At 53.0% G+C, this 16,988-nt stretch overlaps 1 protein-coding gene across 1 annotated transcript in view; it reads left to right on the forward strand.

The window, feature by feature from the left end:
- Positions 1-1,142: 1,142 nt before the first annotated feature.
- The window catches only part of PRMT8 (protein arginine methyltransferase 8), an 81,660-nt gene continuing 65,814 nt past the window's right edge, over positions 1,143-16,988 (forward strand). Inside the window, exon 1 of the mRNA XM_004596347.3 lies at positions 1,143-1,884. Coding sequence (XP_004596404.1) covers positions 1,810-1,884 — 75 coding nt within the window. The 5' untranslated portion in view covers positions 1,143-1,809. The remainder of the gene's footprint in view (positions 1,885-16,988) is intronic.

Raw genomic sequence — 16,988 nt, forward strand, 5'->3', positions numbered from 1 at the left:
ACACACACACACACACACACACACACACACACACACTAGCTTCTCACCCTCTCCTGCTCCTCACCCCTCGCTTCCACATCAGCTCCACCAATCCTCTTTCTCCAGGACCAGTGTGCTGGAGGCCTCTCTGATGCCAAGCAGGAGTCTGGTTCTTTTCTTCAATGGACTCTTGAGGGGGTTAGTTGAGGACAGCTGGGCTGGCACGTCCCTGGCCATGGAAGGTGATGGTACAAGCAACTGGGGCACCGGGGATGGATCTCGCCAAAAAAGGCCACCAGAGATGAAGTGGGCAGAGCCAGAAAGGCCCAGGGAGGAACTTGCTTCTCCCAACTCTCCACCCCACACACCCCCACCTCTTGCCCTTGACCCGTGGGCTGAGGGCCTGACAGCCCAGCTGTCTCGGGAGGAGACAGCCCCAAGCGTCCTGTGGCGGCAGGAGAGGCAGAGCGGCCCCTCCCCCTTGGTCCTGTCTCCTACTGCCTGACAGATGGCCGGTAAGACACAGCAAAAGGAAGCTCTCAAAGTGAAGGCAGGGACTGCATTGTATAAAAATTCACACCCCCCGCTGCCGCCCAAACTCCCTTAAAAAGGGATCAAGAGAATCCTAATGGGTACGTGACATCCTCCCTGTCTCCCATAAAAGGGACTTCAAAATCTGGTGACGATGGGGGCTGGGGGAATAGGGAAGGGGGTAAAGGAAGGAGGAAAAAGAGAGATGATGTGGGCAGGGGGCTGCCAGGGAAGACTGGGGTCTGGGGTTCCAGACCACAGGCCCAAACACTGGACCCCTCTCTCCAGCCCTCCGCCCCCCTCCAGCCACTTCTGGCCGCCACCCTTCGCACTTTCTGAGCCATCGAGAGGGTGGGGAGCCCCGGACAGGAAACAGAGAGGCCAGTCCCTCAGCCCAGGAGTTCAGGGTGTTTCGGACCCTCTCCTACCCTGTGTCCATTTCTCCCCACCCCCACTCGGCAGCTTTGGTTTCCCGAACGGCAATCGGTCCAGGAACAGGCGGAGGCGCGCGAGGGTTGGGGAGGCTGGGTGGGGCGGGGGCGAGGGGCGACGACCTCGGCTGGGAGGACTCACTCGTCCCGGGCCAGGAGCCCTGCCCTATTCTGGCTCCCGGCTCCCCGCCGCCGCGCAGCCCTTGCCCCCAGCGCAACTTGTGCGCAGCGAGGGGAGTGGAGGCGGCCGAGAGCCCCCCGGTTGCGGGGGCGGGGCGGGCCCGGGGGTGCCAGGGGCCCCTCGGTCTGCGCCCGGCCGCCGCCCGCTCCACCCAGCCTTCCAGCCCGCCCCCACTCACCCGGCGCAGCCCCCGGGAGGGACGCGCAAGCAGCGTGTTGCTTCGCCCCGCGCCTCGGCAGAAGTTGACAGGAGTTGGCGGCTGCCTTGGGCCGGCCGGACTTCGAGAGCTGCCGGGGAGAGGAGCGGAGAGGCGCCGTGGCCGCCTGCCGCCTTGCCGCCGCCGCCGCCACCGCCGCGCAGCCCTCGGGGCTTCCTCCCGCCTGCCCGGCCCGCAGCGCGGGTGGAGAGGGGCGGGGAGGGGGGTCGCGGTGCGCAAGAAGTACTGGAAAACTGTGCGAAGGAATCCGAAGCAGATGAGAAAGGAGGGAAATAAAGTGGAGCCTGCAGGACGGCCTCGCCCGCGGCGGATCGTAGCTGCCGGCGCCCGCACCGGGGCTCGGCGGGGTCGTCTCCCTCTTCGCTCGCTCGCCCTCTCGCCCCTCCAGCCTACGGCTCCCTCTTTTAAAGCGACACCAGCTCTCTCCTTTCCTTTACTATCTCTGTACCACCAAACCGTGACCGGCTCTTATGGGCATGAAACACTCCTCCCGCTGTCTGCTCCTAAGGAGGAAGATGGCGGAGAACGCCGCCGAAAACCCCGAGGTAAGCGGGCGCGAGCGCGGGCCTAAGGCGACCCCGCCGCCCACCCGGACCCCGCCGCCCACGCGGGCCCCGCCGCCCACCCGCACCCCGCGCCGCCGCCACCGCCGCGCTGCACCTGGTGCCAAACTTTGCCGGCTGCACCCGGCTTGCAGCTGCCGGCCCATCGTGTATTTGTGTGTGTGTGTGTGTGTCTGTGCGTGTTGGGGGTGGGGGACAGCAGTGCATGGCTCCGGTCCCCTCCCTCTTGAAAATGCAAAAGAGTCGCTGCCACCCCATCACCCTCTCCTGCCACTGCTGCTCCCCGTCTCCTTCCCCCAAGTTCCGAACCCCGGGCAACCACACGTTCCCCTGCCCTCTCTTCTGGGCTCCTCTAGGGCTCCGGGGTTGCTGGCTTCATGGTGAGCTGGGGCGGGTAACCCTGGGGTCAAGGCCATTTCCCCCTTCCTTGGCACCCTGACCATCTCAGGCCGAGCTGCCAGGAGCTCTAGTCCCTTCTTCAAGCTCTCGGTCCCCCGGCGGCAGCATCGCGGAGGGCTCCCGGCTGCGGGGGGCGCGGGGGAGGGGAGCCGAGGCGCTGCCAGGACCTGGGCACCTTGCTCTGCCTCCCTGTCTACTCCTCTCCCACCCCAGCCCCGGAGCGGGTCGCGGAGAGGTGTGCGAGCCCAGGCGGTTGGAGCCGCCTCGGGGGACGCACAGTCCCGGGAAGGGCAGGCCGGCCGCGGCCACCTTCAGCACCAAGGCCAGCGACCGGTCGCTCTTGCCGCAGCGGAGCCTGCGCGAGCGGTGGGGGCTGCGCGCCCGTGCCGAGCGGTGCGGCTGCAGCCGCCTGTCCCGCACGCCGCAGCTTCGCCCAGGGTTGCTTGGGGGACTCGGCCAAGTGTCCTCTGGGGGTTCCCTCCCCACCCCCCCCACCCAGCCTTCGATCGCCCACCGTTTCGTTTGCTCTGGAGTCGGCCCTGGGCCTCAAAAGAGAGCCCTGTCCGGGCATTGCATCCGTCCCAAGCATCCCCTAGCCTCATCCTGACCCCTACCCCAACCTCCCTTTTGTCGTTAGAACAGACAGAGTCTTCCATGGGTTCTGGGCACCTGAAGTTAGGAAGGGGCTCCTCGTGGACAGCCCCCTTACCTTCCAGGAGAAACGGTGTGCCCAGGTTGGGGCGGAGTGGGCTACGTGGGGCCAGCCCTGAGGCGGTGGCAGGGAAAAGACACGGAGAAAACCTCGGGGCTCTGTTAATAGCCGGGTGTCTGGTGGGGCTGCTGCAAGTCTCACATATGGTTACCCATATGCAGCGTGGGGCGGGATGGGGGTGTGGCGCGGGGATCAGCCGGTCGATCTCCCCGGAATGCAGAAAAGTGCAGAGACCCTGCCCGGGGGTTCTGTTCTCTCGCTCTCAGCTCTGCAGCTAACCCTTACCCCTGAGCGACCACAAGCGGCATGCAGCTGCCAAGTGTCGCCTTCCAAACAAGAACGCCCCAGGGGCTTGGAAGAAGCATGGTGGTGCTGATGGGGGGTGGGGGTGGGCATCCAGTGGTTAACGCCTCCCCTAGAGTTAGGGCAAAGCCAAGGTGCTGGCGGTCTCCCGGGCACTTCCTCGTCCCCACCCCCAACCCCCACCCGAGAGCGGACACCCCAGCAGGATGTGTAGCGGGTACCTGGCGCCTGGCCTCCAAGCAGAGTCAGCCTTGCAGGCCCCTCCCTCGTGCCCTCTTACTGCCCCCACCCCCACCGCACTGTCCCTCGGCCCACCCGCCCAAGAGGTTTCTAAAAATAGCTCTGAAGCTCAAGGCCGCGTGTCTGCGAAGTGTGGAGCGAGCCAGCACGTAGCAGTCCCTGCAGCCAGGTGGCTGGAGCGCAGGGGAGCTGGAAGGCGCTTCCTCCTTCTCCTCCCTCCACCAACTCCCCCACCTCGCCGCCTCTTCACCCCATCCCACGCCACGCGTGATGGGTTTTTCAAACAAAAGTTTTCGCAGTTGCCCAAGGCGGGTCAAGCGGCGGGTGCAGAGCGGTGCCAGGTACCGCAGCGGCCGTGGCTGCGCCCCGCACCTCGGCGAGGGTTAGAGGAGAGCAGAGCTACGCGCGCCAGGCTATTTTTACTTGCATCCCCCGCCGCTCCGCGCTCCCGCTTCCCAGCAGCCGCGCTTGCCAGCGCCGCTCAAGGCATCAATGAAAACAGCAGTACAGGCGGCCGAGAAAAAAAAAATCCACGCAGCGTGCGGGGGCACAGAGGCAACGAGGCCGGGGGAAGGGCGTGGGGGAGCAAGAAAATGGGCCCAGCTGGAGCGCCTGGGAGGGGCGTGAGGAGGGGGTGGGTGTTGGAGTTTGCTTCTTAGCAACCTCCTTGGAGAAACGGTGGAACCCAGACTGGGTCAAACTCGCATCTCGATGAGGCACCCAGGCAGCGTGACTATCTCTCTTGGTCTTTCTCCAGGAACTGGCTGTTTTCTTGGAATAAGCCAGGACTGGAGCCGGCACTTCCAAAAGTGGGGTGCTGTGGGTTTCCCTGCACCTCTGTTGCTGGGTAAGGCCCTTGTTCTTAGTTCAGTACTGATCCAGCTCCAGGAACACAGTGGCCCAAGAGCCTACCGTGTGCCGTTTGAAGGAACATTCCTATGCACCTCTCTTTGCCTTTTCCTGCTGTGTTTCTGTTTCCTTTCAAGCTCTTGATTTCATGTCCCTGGCACGGTAGCCCCGTTTGGTAAGAAAAGGTTGGTTTATTTCTTATCCCCATTCCATAGATGAGAGCATGGAGGGGCTGAGCGAGGTCAGGCAGTTTCTGGAAGTCTCCACCTGGGTATGTCAGCTTGGGAACACAGACGGCCCCGAGTCCTAACTCGTTGGTCTTTGCCCTACTCTTGCTATTTCGAGAAAGATGCCATGTGTGAATGAGAGGAGATGAGGGGTGGAAGGAGGGACAGATGCCAGGAGGGGGCAGGCAAGGTGGCTGGAGGAAAGTGTTCTTTCAAGAGGTGAGGCTGGCAGGTAGGGGAGATGGAGGAATAGATATGCTCGAGACATGACCACGTGCAGAACCAAGAGCCTGGGGCCTTGAGGGCACATGGCTGGTGGGTGCTGTTGGCACTGGGTAACTCTACTGCCCTTGTTAACCATGCCCACCTTGGTTCACTCTTTTGTGAACCCGAGCTGACTCTTTTTATGGTTGACGGTCAGTGTGGGATATGAGGAGATGCTGCATGGCGCACATGACCCAGGTGCTTGCTTCTCCTCTCTCCAGTGTGCTGCTCCTCCTCCATCATGGCCCTCACCAGCCCCCGTCCACCTCTGCCCTAACTCCCTGCTTCTAGATGTGTCGGTCAACATCTGAACACTTTCACAAATGCCCCCCAAAGAAGCCAGTGGAGTGGGGCAGGAAGGAGGCTCACACAGGCTCATAGTCCAAGATCTGGTGGCCAGGCTAGTTGAGTGTATGGTGAGGCTAGATGGTGGTGGGAGTGGAGCATGTGTGTGAAAGGAGAGAGGTATAGATATAGATGATATAGGTATAGATAAAGATAAAGATATAGATATAGATATAGATATAGATAGGAGAGCAGGCTGAACGCAGCTGTTATACACAACCCTTGCCCAAGAATGCTTTCTTTTTGATTTAAAGATTTTATTAGAGAGGCAGATTTACAGAGAGAGGAGAGACAGAAAAATCTTTTGTCTGCTGGTTCACTCTCCAAATGGCTACAATGGCCAGAGCTCAGCTGCTCTGAAGCCAGGAATCAGGAGTTTCTGGGTTTCTCACATGCATGCAGGGTCCCTGCTCTTTGTGCTACCAGTATCCATTATCAAGAATACTGGTTCAAGTCCTGGCTGCAACAGTTCTGGTCCAGCTCCCTGCTAATGGACCTTGGAAAGCAGTGGAGAAAAGCCTAGGTGCTTGGGCTCATGCTACTCCCATGAGAAACCAGAGTAGGATTTCTGGTTCTTGGTTTTGGCCTGGCTGAGTTCTGGCTGGTGTTGGTACTTGGAGAGTGAATCAGTGGAAGGAAGATATCTCTCTCTCTCTCTCTCTGTCAGTCTGCCTTTCAAATAAACAAATAATCTTTTTTAAACAGGAAATGAAAACTGCAAAGTCACCTTTCCATTTTTGGGCTGTACTAGGCAGTCTTACCCTCTTTACTGTTTTTGTTCCGAGTGGTCGTAGTGTTAGCTTTCTAACAGTAACAGTTAAGAGAGCAGTGCTTGAAATTGGCCTCTCCTGCATTAGGCTGTCATTACATCCTTCTCACACCCAAGGTCTGTACTTCTTTCACATGTCGTTAGTATTCTTTCAAGCACAACTGTTTTTTTTTTTCCCCTAGAGCTGCAACGGTAACCCATAAATAAAGATATCTTTCTAAAGTCTAATTTTATAAGTGCAAACAGCTTGATGTGCACATTTTTTTCATTAAGTCATAGAATCTTAGAGTGGCAGAGAAATGCAAACCCATTTAAGCAAAGTGATGGGGACACCTGCCATCTGTCACAGACCTCTTCAGTACTGGTGTGGACACCTTGCCTATTCCTTAGGCTGATACATTTATACTTTCCTTAGCAAACACATCTGATGCGGTGCTTGTGTTGCTCCATGCAATGTTCTCGTGTATCTTGCTGCTTTTTGCTAATCAAAACCAGGGTTTCTCTATGTAAGATCTAGGAGAGTGGTCTCTTTCAAACTGCACTCACAATGCTCACTTTACTATTTATTTCTATTTATTCCATTATTTATAACATTGGGAGTTATGTTTTATCCCCCTTGGTTAGGTCAAGAAAGTAAAGTGTAAATAGTTGGGGTTCCTCGACCAAGATTCTACAGTTAGTAAGTGAAGGTGCTAGGACAGAAGCCCTGGTTTTGTAGCTGTCAAGCCCCGTGCTTTTTGAGTCCATTAGTCAGCGAAGGCTTGAGAGAGGCCAGAATAGAAACTTGAAGTATGAGGGTATTTCAGGAAGTTTGTGAAAAATAGAATCAGAGGATGAGTTTATTTTGGTGTAAAAACTGTGTGAACTCTGCTTAACTGGGGGATCAGAAGTTCACAGAAAAATGCGTGATAAAAAATAAGCTTATCTTTCATTCTGCTTTCTGTGAACTTTTGTAGTATCCACATATGAAGGGGGTTAAGGGGAGGGGAAGAACGTGCAGTGGGTTGGGAGACACCTAGGAAGGCACCGTCAGCCTTACCATTCTCTAAGCCTTCGCTTATGGCTTCCATTACGATCTTGCCATGGTCAGGTTCACAGCCCTCATGCTATGCTGTGTGACAGAGACCCGGTGAGACCTGGCCTAACTCATGCGGGAACAGCCATTACTCCACTCCCCCTTACTCAACTGAGACGTCCCAGTGACTGAGGTCCTGGGTGATGGATCAGGAATACGCCCCTTGTCTAAGCAAGTCTTCCTCTTTGGCTGCTGGATGCCTGGCTGTCCCAATGAAGCCTGGACTCGTCTCCAGCTGCTTTACTGGGATGAAATGATCCTCCTTCGAGTCTCCCATGCAGGTGCAGGGTCCCAAGGCTTTGGGCCATTCTCCACTACTTTCCCAGGCCGCATGCAGGAGCTGGATGAGAAGTGGAGCAGCTGGAACACAAACCGGTGCCCATATGAGATCCTGTCGTCTGAAGAGGGAGGATTAGCCAATTGAGCCATTGCACTGGGCCTCTGGTGTTGGATTTTTACCTCAGCTGTTTTAATTATGAGATTGCACAAGTCACTTGAGTTATCTGTGTTTGGGTTTCACCGTCCAGGACATGGACAACAGCGCTTTATCTGATAGAGTTTTTGTGAAGATGAAATGAGTTACTGCACATCAGGCAGGTGTCTGGCACCTGTCGGTGCCCCAGAAGGATTAGCTGTTTTAATCATCTGAGTCTGCCTGGTGATGTCCAGAAGGAGAAACAGAGAAATAAAGGATATTTTCAATGGCAGGACAAAGTTGGCACTGGCTGAGGTGGGAGCCAAGCTGCTGCAGGGAGGCCATGGTGCTCAGGCGAACCAGCTAGGACCAGAACGGGCCATTGGTTCTGCTGGGTTCCAGTGCAATGTGCTGCAACCGCAACAAAGATTTTTGATACCCTCATGCTGATCTACCCACTCACATCTCACACTCTGTTTTGAGATCCAGAAAGCAGGTGCTGGGCCATAACTGCGAGCCCACAGAGTCCCAACCAATGTGAGAGTGATGCAGGCAGGAGAGTGCTAGTCATTGGAGGGCAGACTTCCTGATGGAGGCTTCCCGTGTCCTTCCCAAGCTTTGCTCCTGGGAAGAGAGCCATTCCTTCCCACTGGGCAACTTTCCCCCCAATTTTCCTGCTGACAATGACCAAGGCACAGCAGTAGGGGAGGGATGGGGAGCCTGAGCCAGAGCAAGACAGGACTCACACAAACAGGAGGCTTAATGACCTAGTTAAACTCCTTGTCCCCTTGGCCACAAATCCCTTAGACTATGCACTGATTGTATTTGTGCATATGGCCTGGGAGTGGTACAACCAAGAGCAAATTGGGCTAATGCTAGCCATAAAAGGAAGGACTATTAGCCGATTTTCCAATTAGGACTCCATTTGCCACTCTATGGCTTGTGCAAGATAATCTCTTGGCTGAAGTGAAATAACTGGTGGTCTTTCAAGGCTGGGCAGCCCAGACAATGAAAGGCTATAATTCCACCAGCCTTGTTACATTCAAGGATTTCATCTCTCCCTGACAATTATGACAGCAATTCTCCAAGGAGACCCAAGCAGGGAATTCCACAGGTAAGTGTGGCCCACTGGAAAGATAGAGCATCACTTCAACATTTTTTATGTCTCTATTTTATATGAAAGGCAGAGATCTTCCACCTTCCAGTTTAATGCCCCAATGCCCACAACAGCCAGGGCTGGGCTGGGCTAGGCCAAAACCAGGTTTTGCACGTGGTTAACAGGAAACTAACTACTTCAGCAGTCACTGCTGTCTCTCAGGGTGTGCATTAGCAGGAAATGGGAATCAAAAGCCAAGCCAGGATGTGAACCCAGGCACTCCAATATGGGATCCAGGCAACTCCACGTGGCATCCTAACTGCTAGGTCAATCATTGATTGTGTAACTTGGAAGCCATGGTATTGCTCAGGGATGGGTATTGGATCACCTTCTCTTTTTTTGGGTCATCTCACCCATGCTCTGAGCTTCATTTTGGGCTTAAACCATTCCTGAGAGCTTCAGCTGGTACTGGATAACATAGCGCAAGCAAAGAACCAAGAGCCAGAACCTGTGGTCCTGACTCTGCTTGCCTTAGGACCCATTTGCAGAATAAATGAGACGGTGTGGCTTTGCTTCTTGTATGGATGGAGACAGTGGGCACAGGGACACCTTTAACAATATGAGAGGTACTGGTGTACAAATCTCAAAGGCTGTCCTGAGGAGCCTGGTATAAATGCTTCTCAGGGCATTTTTCTCCCGTCTCACCACATTGAGCTGTCCATTGTCGCCCTCCATCTGGCTTCCCTTTGCAGACAAAGCCCACGGGTGTTAAATTTATGCTGTTAAATGTGGTGAGACAATTTCCACCTCATAGGAAGCAAATGGCACACAGAGAGAATGGAGGTTTCAGGAAATGCCAATATGTGCTGTCACTTTGAGCCTCAGCACTGCGGGGAGTTGAACTAGGCTGGGATCCTGACTTGAATGGTGGATATTAGGGGTAAGCAGCCTGCTGTTTTAAAGCATTTATTTATCTGAACAAGAGAAGGCAGGGGCACTTTTATATGCTGGTTCTCTCCTCAAAGGTATGTATCTCCCACATGAGTAGCAGGATTTCAATCCAGGCCTCCCGCGTGGTTAACAGGAACTCAATCACTTGAGTATTCACTGGAAGCTGGAGTGAGAAGATGGCTATGAGTAGTCAGCCCATGCACCTGATGGGGGATACAGCCATATTAACCATTAAACCAAACACCTGTTTACTGGAGCTGTGTAGTTTTTCAGGGCAGGCGAGAGTAGGCAGGACTGGTTTTTTGGATGTTGCCTCCGGTCTTTGTGAGTTTGGATGTTGACAGAGAATTCAGTCCCAGGGTTGCACTTGACTGGGCAATTGATGCATCACTTTCCAGCAGTGTCAACAATCAAGCCTGTTCTGAATATGAAAAGGAGTAAGGGAAGAAGAAAGGGAAGACTTTACATTGTTTGGGCTATTCTTCTTTGCTTTCCTGTATGTAGGGATGCACCACAATTTCTATAGTGTTGGGACCTGGCTCATTTCCCAGGATGTAGGCCCGAGCCAAGATATTGTACTCCGTTGGGTACCACAGTTGGGGCTGGCAGCCAAGTTTCACACTGGAGTTTGAGTGATGATTCTGTGGCCATCTCTGCAATTACCCTCCTCTGGCATGGCTCTGGCCACCAGTCGTAGAGACCCCTTTGTGACTCATTTCAATGACTCTCCTAGGACTCATCCCACAGGGCCCATCAACGGTACCAGATAGCACAGATGGATGCATTTGGCTTGATATCCTATGCTCTTGGGGCCTTGAAGCCCCTCTCCCTCTTGTTTCTCCCATGTCCATGGCTGTTCCCTCTCTAACTCCCCTGTGGGTTCTTATTCTTTGCCCAATGATGCTGCCTCCAGCTTATGTCCATGGGTAATCTCTTCATCTCCCATGCCTCCAAATGTTCAGACTCACTCTTCTGGCTGGATCACTCTTCCTGAGTGTTCTGCAGGGACTTGACAATTCAGCATGATTCCAGAGGAGCTGTTCTGTTTCCTCTCCCCTCTGTTTCCATCCTTGTGTGCCTGTCCACATGAGGGACACGGTTCTTCTCCCCATACAAAAATCAGGAATCAAAGTCCTGTTGTTTCTCTTTTCATGGCACTGTTGACTTTCTTCTCTTTATTCACATCATCTCAGACTATACACACTGCAACTGGCTTCCCAGCTAGTGTTCTTGGTCTTTCCTGTTTGTTTTATACACTGGAGCCCAATGCCTGGGTTCAGAATGGGCTCCGTGGATGTACGGTCAAAGGAATAAATGAATGGATGGGCTATGTGGGCAGAGATGTCTTGCTCAGAGGTGAGTGTCCCTTCAGGGAGTGCTATGCTGTATCTTATTTGGCCAGAGTGGACATGCTTGGGTGGGTGCTCAATAATTTTAAGATGGAGTTCATGGGATTCGGGAGAATCAAGGATCACAGTGCAGGTTCTGCAGCTTCCTAGCAACAGATCTCTTCTGGGACTAATGCTCGTCCCTGTGAGCCTTGCAGGTCCTGCACCAGTGAGCTCCCTAGGGAGAAGCACCGAGAATCAGGGATTCTGGAAGCCTTTTTGTAGAACTCTGACGTCTACATCAAATCGAGTATGCACCTGCTGAAGAGACATCTCTGCTGTAAGCTTCATTTTCTCTCTTGGCATCAGTGGGGATTTTATATTGAGACTGAGACACTGCCTGGGCAGCTCCCAGAAAGTCCCTTAAACCCTTTGGGTCTGCTGAGTAGCATCTTTCTGGAAGAGGAAGGGACAGGATCCCGTAATGAGTGGGGTCCTTTGTGAATTTCCTTCACATGCAGTCTTCTCTCTCCATGGGTAACTCCCAGTCCTGTCCCCCATGTTGCACTACACCCGAGTCTTCATAGAAAGACCCCGTTGCACTTCTGTCCTTTTCCCATTGTCTGTTCCCTTCAAGGATCCGCAGATCAGAGCTAAGATCTGAGGAAGGAGAGCATCCAAGGTCCCCAGTCTTCAAAAATGACTTAATAGCAACTCTGAGTGCTGCTCGTGGTCTCAGCAGATTCACTGCCTACGGTTTACTATTGCGCAGTACTTTCTCCTGTCCAGTTTCATTATCCTAGATGTTCCTCTGGTGACCCCCACCCCTCCCGCAAACAGCCCAAGGTGACTTCACTCAGACCCTGAAGGAAAAGAAGGTCCCCAGAATAAAGGCACATGTATGATCCTGACAGTCCTTGGGAAGAGACCCCTGTCAGGTTTAGAGGTCTGAGCCCCTTCTCTAGCCCCTCTGCTGTGTCCTGGGTCAGGTTGTTGTGCTAATTTCCCAGTGTCTACCAAATTTCTCTTGCCTTTCCTGTTTTGTGTAAGGTGGCCTCTTGGCCCCTACACAAGCTGGTGATTCCTGTCCTGTTTGGCTCCAGGACCCTCTGGCTCACGTTGTCAGGGCTGCCTGTGACCCCCGATTGAGGGAGGTGAGGGTGGGAGTCTGGCACTTCAGGCTGCAGGATGTGTGGTTCAGAGAGCGGCTGCTCACCCTGCCCCAGGGAGCTTGTATGAATCCAGCTGCTCTTCCATTGAAGACCACCCATGTAAGTTGGAGTAGGAGACCACTGGACGTGCAGAGGTATTTTCCATTTGCCCCTCCCATTCACCCTGAGGAACTCTGCGTGGAAGGCTGACGCATGTGGATGTTGTTATCAGACCCCTTCCCCAGCTCCTCCTGAACTGCTGGCCTGGTAGGACTACCCCAACGTGGGCATCAGCAGGAGGTCATGGGGGGGAGAAGAGCAAGGTCATGCCCCTGTGGGGTCGTCGGCCTTTTCCCCTGAACAGAAGCATTGAGCTGCCTTTTCCATAGAGCCCTCAGTGTCTCTTCGTTCCAGTAACTTCTCTCCTCTTGTCCGTTTACACTCAGTGATCATTGTGGAGCTCCTAATTGATAATCACCGAATGGCGTAACTGTAAATCCCGCTAAGCGACATTGACAAACATGATCCAAGTCATTCACTACTTACTTACTATGCCTATGTGCTCTCCGAAGCCCAAATGACCCAGATGATGTCTTTTAAATCACAAGCAGTCCTCGAGGAGATACTAATAATGTCCTCCACCTTGTGAAGGAGGAACCTGAGTGTGACAGGTTCAGTGGGTTCCCCAAGATCAAAGGACTGGCTGCTAACATGAGTGGTCCTAGTCTACAGCCCCAAGCTGTGCCTGTCCCCAGCCTGGTCCCCTGGCCAGTCACAGCAGCATCATTCAGGAGTTTGTTGGGAGTGCAGATTGTAGCACATCCCAGATCTGCTGCATCAGAAACTCAGGAGCTGGGGCCCACAGTGTTTGCTCCCAGTGATCTGGCTGGCTGGGAAACTGCCACTCCCATGTCATGGTAATACAAGCGTGTTACTCCAGGGACTTCACAGACTGTACCTAGACAGCCTTGGTGCAGTTAAAGTAACATCACAGATACGCTTCTCCAGCCTGCCCTGGGCAGTAGGTTGGCTGGAGGACCCGTACCTTGCCCTTAAGAGTGACCAGCCAGAAGCCCAGGTTCTTTACCTGCTCAGGACAGTGTTGTTATTTCCTTGGCCCTGTTATGTCACTGATCTCATTTGTGTGGGCCTCTACATGTTAGCTGTGAACACAATTGTAACAAATAAGAGGACCCGGGTCAAACCATGGATGTTTCAGCTGGGCCTTGTAAAGACCAACATTTAAAAATCTGATGGAAAGACAGCAGCATGGCACATTGGGCACCCCCTGGAAGGGGGCACTCTCTGATTACCACATCTGCCCTGCTCCCTACCCTCCCCAACCCTGTGATGTCATTATTCACCCTGGCTCACATTCACCTTCTGCTTGGTGGAGCCTGGCCTCCGTAGTAGTGAACCCAATGCTTTTTGTCTTTTTATTTAGGAACCCAAGGCCAGAGAGGGTGAGGGTTGGCTCAGGGACATATGATGACTTAATGGCAAACCCGGAACTGGACTAACTAATGAACTTCCAAGTCCAAATGTGGGCCTTTTCTCATCATGTGATCCTTCATCTGAAGCTGAGGGACTTGGCTTGCCTCATTGCTCACTGAGGCCTTTCTCTAACTCTATAAAGGGAGGCACTGTTTGCTGGAAATGGGCTCCGGAGCTGGGATGACTCATGAGGGGGGTCCAATGGTTGTGTCCAGTAGGGACAAACAGCAAGATGGCCAAGAGAGAATTTAGAGCAGAATCTTATGCAGCCTCCATGAAATGATTTGACTGGAATATGCCCTCTTCAGAGGTTCTTTCCCTGGGGCTACTTATACTCCACGACCCTGACTGTGGTGTGGCCTCTCACGAACTTGTAGTCGAATTTGGGAAGCTTGGGTTGCTGCTGTGGTGCAGTGGGTAAGCTGCCACTTCTGATGCTGTTCTCCTTGTGTCAGAGTGTCAGTTTGAGTCAAAGCTGGCCAGCTTCCTACCAGTGTGTCTGAGATGGCAGCAGAAGATGGCCCAAGTGGTCGGACCCCTGCCAACCATGTAGGAGACCAGTGTGGAGTTCTCGACTCCTGGTTTTGGCCTGGCTCATCACAGGCTATTGTGATCATTTGGGGAGTGAACTAGCAGATGGAAGATAGCTCTCTTTCTCTGTGTGTTGCTCTGCCTGAGAAGTGAGTGTATCAAATAAGTCTTAAAAATCTATGTGTATTTATGGGAGACAGTTTCCCCCACGTTGGCATCTGGATTCCTTAATTTTTTAACTCCATGACCTTGAGCCAATTACTTACTTTGTAGGGACCCTGCTTTCCTTGTCTAGACTGCTGGATCATATATAATTTCTTCAGAAAATTACTGTGAAGGTCACATGAAGGAACAGGGAAAATGAACTTGGCTCGTGGCCACAGTGCTGGCTATTTTGTTTGCAATGGTCATTGTCGATTTGGTTCACCAAAGGGTGAATTCTGAAAGGCAGAACTGCTTTGCATGCTAATGTGAAGCCTGGAGAGAGGAACAGACAGGTCTTGGTCATGGGCAACAGGAGGGAAATGACTTCTTCGCTTCGAGAAAACATTTCCGCAGTCCTGTCCAGAGTCAATGCCGACAGCGTGGAAGCCCTGCATTTTCTGTTACTTGCAGACCCCAGGGACCAAAGGGGAAGCCATGTGCGCAGTCTCTGAATCTTCAGCATGGCTGATCGTCCATCCATCCACCTGCTCCACTGAGTCAGTCAGTCATTTCTTCCACATTCACAGAGAATGGACACTCTGTATGTTGGCCCATGGCACACACTTGGCTAAGTCTAGGGAATGCCATCAAAAAATAAGCTGGGCTTCTGAGAGGGGGCAGCTTTCATGGAATAATTAGGCAGGGAGCCTGAAGTTGTAGGGGTTTGGGAAGATCATAGGAGGGGTTCTGGGGGTGGGGTGGGCAGACCTCCAGGAGAAATAGAAAAAGCCAGAACTTGGCTTTTAAGTCTTCACAATTTACTAAGAAATGTGTTCACAAAGGGCAGCGACAAAGCCAGCCACCCTAGAGTCTGAAAGCCCTTCTCTCTTTCCTTTCCTCTCTCCCTCCCTCTGTCTTCCTTCCTAAAATACCTTTATTTCAATGTTTGTATATTTGGTTGAAAAGCAGGGAGAAAGAGAAAGAGAGAGGTAGAGAGAGAGAGAGAGAGAGAGAGGTGAAGAGAGACATTTGTTGGGTCACTCTTCAAACGCCTTTTGGGTCAGGCTGAAGCCCAAAACTTTACCTGTGTCTCCTGCAAGGGTGGTAGGGACCCAATGGCAGGGTCCATCTTGGGCTGCGCTCCCAGACACATTGTTGGGAAGCTGGGTCACCAGCAGAGCAGCTGGGACATGTACCCAGCTCTCTGGTGTGGGATGTGGCCATTTTTAGTTACAGCATCGAGCCCTAATGCCAGCCCTGCCTTCAGATTTCAGATCACACCAATACCATACCCCCATCCCCTTTTTATAAGTACAGAGCCAAAATTCAGGTCCTTCTCTTAGATATTCTAATGGTCAGTGGAGGAGAGAGAATCTTCTGGCACTCTGATGGAGGCCAGAGCTATGGTAGTTCCTGAAGGGGAAAGCTCACAGTATCTCAGAAGAGATCTTGACATCCTCAGGTGAACCCTGGCTTTGGTAGGTAAAGGATTTGGAAAAGCACTCAACACTTGTGATTCCTTGGAGGTATGCTTTGCTGGAAATGGCAGATTCCGTATTCTGGAACTGGTCTCTTGTCTAGGGTGCCTCACTTGCAGGCACAAAGTGATGGAAGGAGACTTGACCTAGGGAAGGCCATCCCAGTCTCCTGGAGTCATACAAGTGTCACTGGACAGGTGGATGAGCAGGAGATAGGGGGCGGCTGTTGACTGCAGGCAGGGGAGCAGCAGGTGCAGAGACAGGATAGGTGCAGGCTTGGTACGGGAAGGGCAGGAGTCCTTGAGCAGCACTGGAGGCAGGAAAGCATGGCATGGAGTGGGGGGGCGCGTTTCTACTGCACTGATGAAATTAGACTTGTATCTGTCAGGATTCTGGGAACTCCGGCTTGTATATTGGCCTTCTGGATCAAGTGTCTGCCAACAGCCAGTTTTTCTGGGCTCTGGAGTGTCTTAGCTTAGAGATAAAAGCAAGGCCATACACAGAGGGAGAATCTTGGGGTAGCAAAGGCTGGAGCCAGCGTCCAGCATCCAGCTTGGGTGTTGAGGAAACAGTTTTCCTCTCCGTGTGCTCTTGGGACACCATGGGGGTGGAGCATGGATCTCGAGGAGTGAGTCCCAACTGTCCTGTTACTGTACATCTCAATTCCATCCTTGGCATTGCCCTCCTTTTGTAGCTTATAGAGATTCATTGGTCCATTCAGTTGTTTGTTCATTCATTCCTTCCTGTAATCAATGAGTATTTACTGCCCATCCACTCAATGCAAGGCACAGTTCCATAAGCTGGAATGACGTTTGCGTGGTGTGCCTAATACTGTCAGAGCCTTCATTCTATGAAGCAGACAACAAGCACATCTATGAAATAGTGTCAGGTACTGAAAAAGAGCTCAAGAGGGCAAATAAAATGAAGGAAGTAAGGGAATAGAGTGATGGGAACAGGGGTGTTTACAGACACAAAGGTAGGAAACGATCATTTTTGAATCAAGACCTGAGTGGGATGGGAGTGATTTGTTCAAACATGGGGGAAGTTGCTGGTGTAGTGAGCCTACGTGAGAGTTGGTTTTGGGGTGTGCTAAGGGCACATTGAAGGCCAAGGTGGCAGAGGTTGAATGAACAGGAGTTGGGTGGAGAGGTTGCATTGCCTCACAGACACACAGCAGGTGTGGGAGGTTGAAGATGGAAGTCTGGAATCCCAGGACACTGAAGGACAACAGGTGTACTTGAGACCTCCCTCTTGCTCTTTGTAGCACAGCAAAAGCATCCACTTTTCCCAGGTGTTAGGAGCAGGAGCATCTTTA

This window comes from Ochotona princeps, chromosome 27 (genome assembly GCF_030435755.1).
Source record: "Ochotona princeps isolate mOchPri1 chromosome 27, mOchPri1.hap1, whole genome shotgun sequence".
Lineage (NCBI taxonomy): Eukaryota > Metazoa > Chordata > Mammalia > Lagomorpha > Ochotonidae > Ochotona > Ochotona princeps.